General features: G+C 45.5%; 1 protein-coding gene across 1 annotated transcript in view; it reads right to left on the reverse strand.

Annotated features, from left to right (window-relative positions):
- Positions 1-493: 493 nt before the first annotated feature.
- The window catches only part of Adra1b (adrenoceptor alpha 1B), a 57329-nt gene continuing 45652 nt past the window's right edge, over positions 494-12170 (reverse strand). The window contains exon 2 of the mRNA XM_027425260.2: positions 494-1092. Coding sequence (XP_027281061.1) covers positions 494-1092 — 599 coding nt within the window. The remainder of the gene's footprint in view (positions 1093-12170) is intronic.

The following is a 12170-nucleotide window of genomic DNA, read 5'->3' on the forward strand; positions in this document are numbered from 1 at the left end:
TCCAACCCCATCAAAGTGCTAGCATTGACCAGAGAACAAGGAGGGGCTTGAGAGGTACAAAGTCAAGAGACAAACAACAAACCTGACATTGCCAGGGCGCACACTCGCTCTGCCCCAGCACGCATAAGTGGGCAGGGCCCCCGACACGCACCCATGCAGCCCACACGTACACCGCACAGACACACGCACGTGTACCCACAGATAAATACGTATAGAGGGACTCTTTTTATATATATACAGAGAGAGAGAAGAGAGAGACTTAAGTCCCGGCCGGCGTCGGGGGGGCCCCCAGGCTCTCAGCATGCTCAGCCCAGCTCTCTGCTGTACCTGGCACCCATGCCCCTGCCAGAAAAGCAGCTGCCCCTCTCCCCGCCCCCCTCCCCTTGTCCCCTTGCGACCCTGTGTCTACCCGGGGCTGACACTTCCCCCATGCCCCCGCCCCCCACGATGGTGTCCTCCCCCCTGGGGTGTTTGTGGGGTAAGGAAAGGGACCCTAAAAGTGCCCGGGCGCCAGGGGCATGTTGCTCTTGAAACCCGGCTGCCCGTTGGCCAGGTCGGTCGTGGCGTCGCAGTCCCCATTGCTGGCATCGCCCTCGGTGCCCGGGCTCTCCGGCTCTCCCAAGAGCTTGAAAGTGAAGAGGGGCCCAGAGTCGAGGCGGCCGCGGCGACCCGGAGGCTCTGGCAGGCTGAGCAGCGCCCCGGGTTTCCACTCGGGGAAGGCGCACAGCTCCACTGGTGGCTGCGTTCCGCGACCCAGGTACCCCGGGCTGGGCGACGCCGAGGGCAGGGTCCTCTGGCTGCCACTCATGCAGCTGCCGCTGTCGTCCAGAGAGTCCTTCCGTGACTGCGATCGTTCCAGCGAGCCGCCGCGCGTCCACGGCCGATAGGTGTAAGCGCAGCCGCCCAGACGGCGGCGGCGGCGGCGGCGGCGGCCACCGCGGCATTGGCACCCAAGGATACGCACGAAAGCGCGCTTGAACTCCTTGCTGGAGCACGGGTAGATGATGGGGTTGAGGCAGCTATTGAAGTAGCCCAGCCAGAACACCACCTTGAACACGGCGTCGGGGGGCTTTAGGGTGGAGAACAGGGAGCCTGAAGGGATGTAAGACAGAAAGATAGCAGTTGGTCAGTATACTCTCTACTCAGCGGTTCTCCTACCATGCTTTTGTTTCTTTCTTTCTTTCTTTCTTTCTTTCTTTCTTTCTTTCTTTCTTTCTTTCTTTCTTTCTTTCTTTCTTTCTTTCTTTCTTTCTTTCTTTCTTTCTTTCTTTCTTTCTTTCTTTCTTGACAGCGTTTCTCTGTATTGCTTTGGAACCTGTCCTGAAACTCGCTTTGTAGACCAGGCTGGCCTTGAACTCACAGAGATCCACCTGCCTCTGCCTTCCGAGTGCTGGGATTAAAGGAGTGCGCCACCAACGCCAGGCCCATCTCCTAAACCTTGCTTGATGGCAACTTTCCCTCCCTCATGTGTTGTCCCAGGTGATTTCTCTCATCCCTGCAGGCTAGCCTTTCCGATTTTGAAATGAATGAATTACTTTGGGGCTGGGACATATGCATGGTTTAGAGGGCCTGCTGTTTTGTCACAAAGACCAGAGTTTGGATCCCAGCGCCTACACGAAGAAATTCCCAACTGTCTATAACTCCAGATCCAACGCATCTGACATCCTCTTCTGGTCTCTGGTAATACTCCCCTCCAACACCCTCCCCCCCCTATATACATTGGGGAAAAAAAAAACCTGGGCGGTGGTGGCACACACATTTAATCCCAGTACTCAGGAGGCAGAGGCAGGAAGATGGATCTCTTTGACGTAGAGTCCAGCCTGGTCTATAGGGAAGCCAGAGCAGTTACACAGAGCAACTCTATCTCAAAAACAAAATAAAAACAAACAAACAAACAAAAAGGATAAGGCAGGTATGGTGGAGTTCACTTTTAATCCCTAGTGAGTTTCAGGCTTGTAGGGGAAGCTGTAGCCACGCCTTCTTAGGGGCTGGCTACAGGAGTACCTGAGCAGGCTTGGGAGGGCGTGGTCAGAGTGAGTAGGGGGACTGCTTTTTCGGTTTCGGGGTTTCTCTTTGCTTCTTGCTGTACAGACTACCACCGGCTGGCTGGTTCGCTCTGTAAGTAAGGCTTTTCCCTATTAAATACCCTTATATTGCTACCTGACTCCGTATTGGTAATTACCTACTATACAAGCTTACAAAAAAAAATGAATAAATAAGAAAAAAAGGAAAGAAGGAAGGAAGGAACTCATTAATTTCGACTCTGTCTATGAAACTTTTCCTGATTTGGGTAAATGGATTCCATAGTCCCAACTGTTAGGTTTTGTAGGTGAGCACTTGCTCTTTCTACCAGACCCTTAACAACAAAAGAAGACAACTTAAAAGACTTTAAGAAAAATTTGGAATGAAGAAAAATGATATAGTGTTTCAAAAGGATATTTCACAAGGCAAGAATAGAAACTATTTATATTTTTGGAATAAAAGAAACCCTCTAACTCAGAAAAAGAGCTGAGCATACATCTTAGAGGTGGAGTTCTTTACATGCAAGGCCTCAGGTTCAACTTCAAGGATTTAGAAGACAAACTGTGAACAGCCTCCCTTCTTGTCTGCTGGGGGGATGGCTCAGTGGCTAAAGGCGGTTGCCACTAAGCCAGGCGATATGAGTTCGAGTTTTGGAACAAATATGGTGAAAAGAGGCAACTGATTCCTGCAGTTTGTTCTCAGGAGGCTGAGGCAGGAGGACTGGTAGAAATTTGAGGTCATCCTGGAAGATGTATTTCTAGGCAAGCTTGGGCTTCAGAGTCAGGTTGGTTTGTCTGCAGTACAAAATTAGATTCTGTACAAACACACACATACTCACGTGCGCGTGCGCACGCGCACACACACACACACACACACACACACACACACACACACACACACAGAACCACAAATCAACAAAATCTCCCAACCAACCAACTAACCAGGCATAGATATAACAATCCACTTCCCCAACACAAACCAAAACAAAAGAAGAAATCAAGAAGACAGTATACTCAAGGGTAAAAAACATGGGCAAAGAAAATAGATAATTCACATGAATGCAGACAAGATGTTTGAAGTATCAGGCAGTTAAATACATTAAAATAGAAGCCACAAAGGGATAAAACATCTTTTAAGATGATAGGGAACACTAGAAAGCTGCCAAGTAAGGCTGTGGGGGCATGAGGAGCCCCTGACTTTGGTGCTAAAGACACAGGTTGTATAGATATCTCGGAGGAGATACTGGCACTACTTGGTTCAGCTAAGTGTGCACACATTTTGAGCTGTGTCATTTAGTTTCAGGCCACAGCACTCAAAGAATTTCACATACAACCATAGGGTGGCACATAGGAGGGTGCTTTGGATAGTGTTGTTTGTGGTAACACAGTGTTAGTGTTCAGGCATCTGTACATGCCTGTCCTTGGGGTTCTGACATGGTTTGCCTCAGCTGCTGTCACTAAGAGCACCACCTGTGCACATTCACTATGTTCCCTTTTAAAAGGGTCCTGCCTACTCCCCATCCTTTTTCTTTCTCTCCCTCTCTCTGTCTGTCCCTCCTTTTCCTTTCTTCCTCTCTCCTGCTGCTCCTGTCCCTGGAGGCCCATCACTCCCCTCACCTATCCCTTTTAAGATCCCTCGCCCCAAAACAAAAGAAAACAAAAAACCAAAATAAACAACAAAAAAACCTCTGCTTGAATTATGTTACATGTCTTTTTTTTTTTTTTAATTGCAACACAGGGGAAAGTAGAAGGAAAGCATATGTAAACTTGGCTAATGATTAGTGTAAGAATTCAGGCATTGTGCTGGTCTGCCGTGTCACCTGGCAGAATGCACTCAGGCAGTACCCTGGTCAGCCCAGGGTTCCGTGGTTGCCTAATCTGCACGCAGGTGCAAAGGACCCCTTTAAAAGAAAGACCCCCCCCCAGGCTCTCTTTCCCTCTCTCTTTCCTGCTGTTCCCCTGGGGCAGACAGTTTTCCTGTCTCCCTCTTCTCTTCTATCCCCTCTGTCTCTGCATCTCTGTGCCTCTTTACCTCTTTTCTCTTCCCTCTTCCCTCCCCTTTCTAATAAAACTTCTCACTTAAGCTCTGTCTGCCTGGCGGGGTTGTCCCTCTGCCTCGTCTGCCATGGAATCCGCCAGGATTCCCCTTGCACTTTATCATAACAGCACTTATGACCCAGGATGACATCCCTTATGGCAATATGGGAAGAGTCTAAATACACCATTCTTCATGGGAAAAAGTGTAAAACAGGGTGAGATTTATGAATTTAAGCAATTCACCAAACAGCCATATGTGTTTTGCAGAAACATTTTCAAATTAAAAAAAAACACATCACAAAACCGTATGAAACACTTACTGTTTGCCTAGGGGTGGAGCCAGATGGACATGGAATAGGAAATGGGAATAAAAGGATATAAATCAATAAAATAAGGGAGAGCTTGGCACAGACAGATGACGATGTGATGCAGAATATGAGACCCCAAATCATTTTATGGCAATATCAAATTAAAAACAATTTCTATTTTAAATATAAGGCAACTGAAACCTGAAGTGGGTATGTGGTTTGCTACTGGTCATACAGCGTGCCCCATTTGGCAGACACTGAAACTAAATTGTATCTGAATGCAAAATATGTTTTTAAATAAAAAGATTTGGTCATTAACACTCTTTTTTAGAGAAAGAGAAGATCTAAAAAAGGAAAGATACATATTTTAAAAACAAGCAAAACCTCATAATGCAGAAAAATCACATTTAAACAAGATTATTTTTGAGACAGGATCTAGGTATGTAGCAGGCTGGATTCAAACTTGCAGGTTTTCCTGTTGTGTTTACTTTATGTACATATTCAAAACAACAGGACTATAGTTTACAGAGCATTTTGTACTTTCCAAAAGTCCTCTTACTCCACCTGCAGCCTGTGGGGTATAGAATTTTATGTTCTGTCTCATGTACCATGTCACACTGTGAACCTGACCTGTGGATAATCAATCGTTAAATCTGACTTGATGGATGGATAGAGTACTTCCAAGTGGTGTGGATGCTTCTAGAATCCCTGCCCTTGGTCTGTCCTTGAGATGGCTCAGTGGGTAAAGGTGTTTGCTGCCAAGTCTATTTTAGAAATTTTAGAAATTCAAGCCTGAATTTCTTCTTCAGGGTTCTCATGGATGAAGTAGAGAATCAACCCCTGAAAGTTAGCCAATGGCTTCCCCTTAATGCTAGGCGCCCCTACCCAAACAAACAAATAAAATGCATATAAAAAGAATCCCCATCTTTTATCCTGGGTTGCATTTGCATTCCTCTCTGGGGGCACTTCACCTTCTTGGTCATTTGAGGTTTGTCTTATTGTTCTGGCGAGTTTCAATCCTTGGTTTAGCAGTCCAGTGATTGTGGCTGATGTGGGATTGTCTGGGCTCCTAGATTAAGCCAGCCAGGAGTTTATTCCTGGAATGAGTACTATATATACCTGTGTGTCAATGTTAATGGTCTTCATCTTTAAACTTAGGGGGAAATATGGAAGTGGGCTACAATCCAGATTTGTGGAGCTAAGACAGATAAGGATGCCGCTTTGTGTTCTGATTCTGACCAATATTACAGCAAAAGGCTTCATTTACAGCAAAATGTGCCATCATTTAATCCAAAGATACTGCTTTGGATTGAGACACTGTACAGAAGGCCCCTACTGAAATGTAGTTTATAGTATGTGAACTCACAGTGTCCTGTGATGGGAATTAGCTGTATGTCTTAGGCTATGGGCTTCTTTCCACAACAGAGTCTGAGGGCCCAGGAAACAGGTCTTGACAAAATAGGAAAAGGAGTGAGTGATGAATCTAGGAACCTTATGTGCTACCCTGGAAGGTACATGCTGATGAGCACAAAGACAGCCAGCCTACTCCTTTGCATGGGGGTGAATGGGAACCAGTATGGTGACCAAAGGTGGGAAGGACCAGAGCAAGACAGCCCATTTGCTGAGGATAAACTTTGTAACTTTGCCTGGTGTGACACCTCTTGAAAATGGCAGTGAATTGAGTAACTACACAAATCACAATAACTCGGAACAGCTAGTGCTCATTCAAGCTACCATCTGCACCGTGTGTGCTGTGTTCAAGGCTTGTGCAAAACCTTCTAACAAAATGCACTCTTGCAGCCATGGCCTTGCAAAGTCAGACAGAGGGCTGATGATGGTTCTCCTCATGCGAACCTGTAGCCTTGCACAGTTTATTCCTGTGAGTGGAAGGCATTCTTTGCTCTCAGACAGTTTGGGCAGAATGAAGGGTGACTGAGTACAGAATTCAAATGACCTGGCCTAGTGCTAGGAGTTGACTGTTGAACTTTGGACTTGGCAACCAGTCCTCTCAGTTTCCCATCTCTACAGTGGGACCAATAACTTTCATAGAACTTTTTGAGTACGTGAAGCTGTCTATGTACATGGTAGCACTCATCTACAGTTCCAGCACTTGATAGGTGGAGCAGAAGGATTAGGAGGTCAAGGTCACTGCCAACTATGTAGTCAGTTTCAAAGTCAGCCTGGGCCACAAGAATCTCTGTCTCGAAAGTCAAAATAACAAGACAGAAATGAAAAAAAAAAAAGGAAGAAAGAGAAAGAAATAAATGAGAAAAGAGAGGAAAAGAAAATATCCACATAAAATCCTTGACAAATGATTTGGCACCTTAAAAATAATAACAAATTATGGACTTTTGGAAACACACATATTCCTCTGCCTCGGCAGCAGTGTGGTTCCAGGACCTCCTATAAATATAAAAATTGATGGCTGCTCAGGTTGCTTTTGTAAAATGCTGCAAGATTTGCATGTGGCCTACCTGCTGTCTCCCTTGCACCTTGCCTCATCCTTCGGTGACTGATAGGGAATCAACAATTTATATAATTATAAATACACAAGTGGCTGTCACACTACAATGTTCAGGAAATAGCAAGAAAAGAAGTCTGTACCTCTAGTACAGCTGCAATCTTTACCCTGAAATATATATGCAAATGATTTATTTAATTTTGTGTTACGTGTGCACATGCCATGGAGTGGGTATAGGTCTCACAAGACATTTTTGGGTCTTTAACTATCTCTTTTCATATGGATCTGGGGTAGCGAACTCAGGTCATCCGGCTTGGTGGCAAGCCCCTTTACCCACTGAACCAAGTTGGTTAACCTCTTGGATGTAGAACCAGGGGAAACAGAGGACCAATACATCCTGTCCAGCCTCCAGCCTCCACCAGGCACCTTGCTCTGATCCTCCCCAGCCATGTCAGTGTGATTTCTTTATTCTGCACCCCACTGAACAGATCCAGGCTGATCTCATCCAGCTGAAACAACCATTTCATTGCTTGTTTGTTCATATTGTCAAGCCATGTCCCAGGCCTGGCCTGGCTGAGTCCGTGTTCACTACCTAGATTGTAAATTCCTCCTGGATAGGAAACATGATTTTCATCCCCTCCCACAGATTTATATATTTTGTTATAAAAATGATAATGCTGAGTTAAAGAGTACCTGTTATAAAAGAAATCTATGAAGAAATAAAAATTCTTCAGTCAAGTGCAGAGGCCCAGAGTTAACAGCTGTGCTTTTCGTCCGGGCCTTTTTTTTTTTTTTTTTTTTTTTTTTTTTTTATGGGGTCACACTACATATTCTGATCTGGATGCATAGTAATTTATTTAACATGTTCCCTAATGCCAGTCAAGCAGGTGATTGCTTTCCAATATCTAGCTGTTACCAACCACAGCGAGGAAAAGCCTCAGGCATTGCTCTCCCCACATTAGTTTCTGTAGGCCAAACTCCCCAGTGAGGAATCGCTAGGGCAACTGCACTTTAAGCACTGACAGCTAGCCGGATTGGCTATAGCCTTTTGGTCTTTCTTGTCCCATTTGTGTACTGTTTTATTTTCTCTTCCTTAGTGTAATACCACCCTGCTCTCCAATAAACACTTCTGAGACAGGGTGTTCACTATTCGACTCTAGCTGTCTTCCAACTTGCTAGGAAGCATACAGATTGGCTTTAAATTCAAGATCCTTAGTCTGCATAGTAGACACTTATAGGCATTTGCCAGCACGCTTGAGTCCTTCAGTGATGCCGTTTACTGTTTGTTAATTTTTTAAAGACAGAGTCTCATGTAGCACAAGCTCATTATGTAACTTGAGGGTGACCTTGAACTCCGGCTCTTTCCAAGTGCTGGGATTACAGGCGTGTGCCACCACACCCAGCATCCTCTGAGATTTCTGATGGGTTGGGATGGAGTTGTTTGTGGGTAGAACCCTGAATATCCTGCCTGCAGCCATGTGACAGGGCAAGTTTCATACTTTTCTTAGGGACCTCAGGTTCTCATCAGTGAGTAGTCGCAACTATACCCGGTGTTGTTTAGGATTAAGCAAGATGCAACTTGTCAAGTCTGTAAGGCAGCTCTGCGAACGAGGTCTCTGCCTCACAATCTTATGCCAGAGTAATAGACATTGTCACATAGCACTTATTCCTGTCCTGATGGGTCAGGGAATCTCATAAAAATCACCTAGGACCTGTAATTGATAACTTTGCATATCATGTTTGGGTTATTTTTCTGTCTGGGCCCTCAGTTTCCCTTCTTTGATTTAGTAGCTTGAGCTAAGTGCTTTGCATCTTTGAAGTTCAGCGTCTGTGAAGGCATGTACTGCTCCTTTTTGAGGGTGGCGTAAGGTGGATTTCCCTTGGCCAACCACACGGGGGCACTGTGAGTCAGGAACTGTTGGTGCCCGGGTACAGATTCCAGGAATATTTTGGCTTCTTCCCTCATGCTCTCCACCCCCCACTCCCCAGTCCCACTCCCCGCCTCCACCCTCATACATAGGAGGATTAAGGCTCTATTTGCTGGACCAGCCTATGCCCTGGTAGGATCCAGAAAGCCGTAGTTAACTGGAGAAGGTGCTAAGCCTCTTTGGCATGAAAGATGGGGCCATGCTGATCTTTTCCTCTGGGCACCCAAACTGATCCTTCCTTGGAAAAGGCTGCCAGGAGCCAGGAATAAACGTAACAGGAAAAGTGGGTTCCTGAAAGGCAGGTGATATGTCAAGCTGTAGAGGGCTCTTTGGCAATGTCACTAACTCGTTGTCAACATCCCTGGTCTCTGAGCCTGGCTCTGTTTCTCCAGCTAGTGAAACTATCCCAGTGCTCCAGGCCCTGTGCCTTAGATTGTTGGGCCTTGGCAAGTCTCCTAAGAATGCCTGCTAAGTGGAGGAGTGTGACTCATTCAAGGTCACTCAGCCTGGGGGATAGCAGATAGCCATTAGGATCTGTTCCCGTTTCTGTAGATTGGAGTCAACACATATTTATGGAGGAGTAGAGTTGGGGAAAGCTATGGGTAGGCAGATCTGCATTCTCAGGAATGGGGTGTGGGAGAGGCACCTTAAGAGTGTGGGGCTCAGATGCCTGGAAAACCAGAGTTCTTTCCTGCAGGGATGAAGTGACTGTATGTTCTCTGAAGGCTGGGTGTACTAAAGCTCTCCAGAAATTCAGCTCTCATGGCTGCTATGAGCACATTGACACACAGCTTCTGCTCTGCTATGGACACCAGTTGGGCAAGGGCTCTGTAATGCCTTTTCCCATTTGGGACCAAAGCTGGGTCTACATGGTCTCTGAGCTACTGGAACTGCATGAAACCTTGTATTTTCTTCTTCTTCTTCAGAAAACAGTCTATACCTGTTGCCATGGTTGTAAACGGACCAGGAACCTTCCAAAGGCTGAGATTCCTGACCTCAAGACTAGGCTTACTAAAGTCAGTCTGGGCCACCATTTACTTAATGGTTTCCATGAAATTCATTCACATTTGATACCTAAACTATAGGGTACAAGGTAGAGGGACAGAGGGGTGGAGAAGGAGGAGGTAGGAAGATGAATTAAAACAAATTGTATAAAATTTCCATAATGAAACCTATTCCTTTGTAGAATAATTAAAGATATATAGTCTAAAAGATACGTGCAAACGATATGTTTGATTAAACATTTGTAAATGTTTAATCATGACCTAAATGAACATAAATTCATAAACTACGCTCTTGTGTGTGTTGTATATGGTGTATGTACATCATTGTGAATATACACTGAGGCTATCTGGTATCCTGCTTGGTCACTTTCTACATTATTCCACCAAGACCACATTTCTCATTGAACCCAGGATAAGGCTGGTGACCAGCAAGCCCCAGCAGTCCTCCTGTCTCTGCCCAGCCCTTCATGTGGTGGGGATACATGCGTGTGGGACCATGATCTGACTTTTTACATGGATGCTGGGGATTCGAACTCAGGTCATCATGCTTGCACAGCAAGTATTCTTACACAATGAACCATCTCCCCAGCCCAGAACTATACCCTGGACTCAAGATGCCTCAAAAAGGATTGAAAGATCTTGAGAGAAGCTTATATTACTAGTTGAAAGCCTGCATCACTTGCTATAAATGAAAAGCCATGGTCAAGAAAAGTAAGATTGAAACATAACACTCTCAGTACCATTTGGATTGTTCCAGACTGGCAGACCTTGGGTCTGCTCTCTCTTCCTCAGAAGGTAGAGATGTCTTGACATTTTGATGCTAAAGTGAGAGGCATTCCTTTGTGAGGGACCTAAAGTATTGAAAGATGTGGCCCGAGAATCCCTTTCTCCTTTGGGACCCCAGTCCCTGGCACATAGTAGATGTCCTATGTAAATACTTGATCAGTCACTGAATATGTAATTCAGTGGTGCCTGCACCATTCATAGCTGTCATTTGAAACCATCACATAAACCACTCAAACATGTATCAGATTTGACTTGGCCAGCCATTGAGATATCCCTGGGAAGCACTGTGCTGTTGGCCCTGTGGCCCCACACTGATTTACTTGGCAGTCTTGGGATCAGGCTTATTAACTGGATCTAATGAGACAAGGCTTCTGAAAGGGCTGAGGGGGTGGGACCTCACCACTTGCCTGAGGCATTTCTATTATTTCTCTCTACCTTCTGTTGGGTGCTGGGAGGAGAAGGAGGTAAGTCTTCGATGAGAAGGGATAAAGTGGGAGAGCAGATGTTGTAGGGCCACCTACGTCAATTGGCTCTTAAGAGTCTGAGTGATTTAGGGGGATTGTGAAGTGTAAGGATCAAAGGCTAACAGCCAACTGGACCTGTACAGATAGAAGCATTTGTTGGCTGGACATGGTCCAAGGAGGTCATTCACAAGGGTCTATCCCACAACCCTGAAGAGTAAACACTGAACAACCATGCTCTCAGGCTGCTGTGAGTGAACACTCATCTCAGCCACAGTGCATGTTTGTAGAATTATAGCTATGATTTAACAAAATTCTTTCTTAGCATTTAGCACTGGGCTAAAGACAAGGCCACTTTTTGCCAGTGTGGTAGTTAGCTTTAATTGTCAACTTGTTGCGGTCTGGAAGAGAGCCTCAATGTGGAATTGTCTAGAGCAGGTTGGGCTATGAGCATATCTGTGCAGGACTATTTTGATCACCTTAGTTGAGAGAGGTCCACTGTGGGTGTCACAGTTCCCTTGGCAGGGGCTTCTGAACTGTGCAAGAGTGGAGAAAGTAACTGAGCATAAAGTGTGGGTGCATGCATTCTCTCTCTGCTCTTGTCTGTGGATGTGAATAGCTGTTCATGTTCTTGCTGCATTGACTTCTTGCAATGATGGACTGTAGCCCAGAACTGTGAACTGAAACAGCTCCTCCTTTTCCCATTAAGTTAATTTTGTCAGCATATTTTATCATAGCAACTGGATAAGAAACTAGGATAGATATCCCATTTTACCATCCCTATTCTTAGGACAGCTCCACTCAGGTAATGGCTATATTCTAGCCTGCATTTCCACTCTATAGACCATGATTATTGCATGCTGACACAAGGAAGCCCAGATTCTACAAGTAAGTTCCCAGTGGTCATAGAGCAGGTGGGAAGTAGAGTTTTGAATTTGAGTCTTTCGACTCTTTTAATCCAGCACTCATGAGGCAAAGGCAGGCAGATCTCTGTGAGTTCAAGGCCAGCCTGGTCTATAGAATGAGTTCCAGGACAGCCAGGACTGTTTCACAGAGAAACCTTGTCTCAAAAAACCAACCAACCACTCACCCACCCACCCAACCAACCGAAAAAAAAAGTATTTGAGTCTTTGAATCCAGGCAGCCTCAAACAAAAGCTCTCAA

This window comes from Cricetulus griseus, chromosome 7, assembly GCF_003668045.3.
Source record: "Cricetulus griseus strain 17A/GY chromosome 7, alternate assembly CriGri-PICRH-1.0, whole genome shotgun sequence".
Taxonomy (NCBI): domain Eukaryota; kingdom Metazoa; phylum Chordata; class Mammalia; order Rodentia; family Cricetidae; genus Cricetulus; species Cricetulus griseus.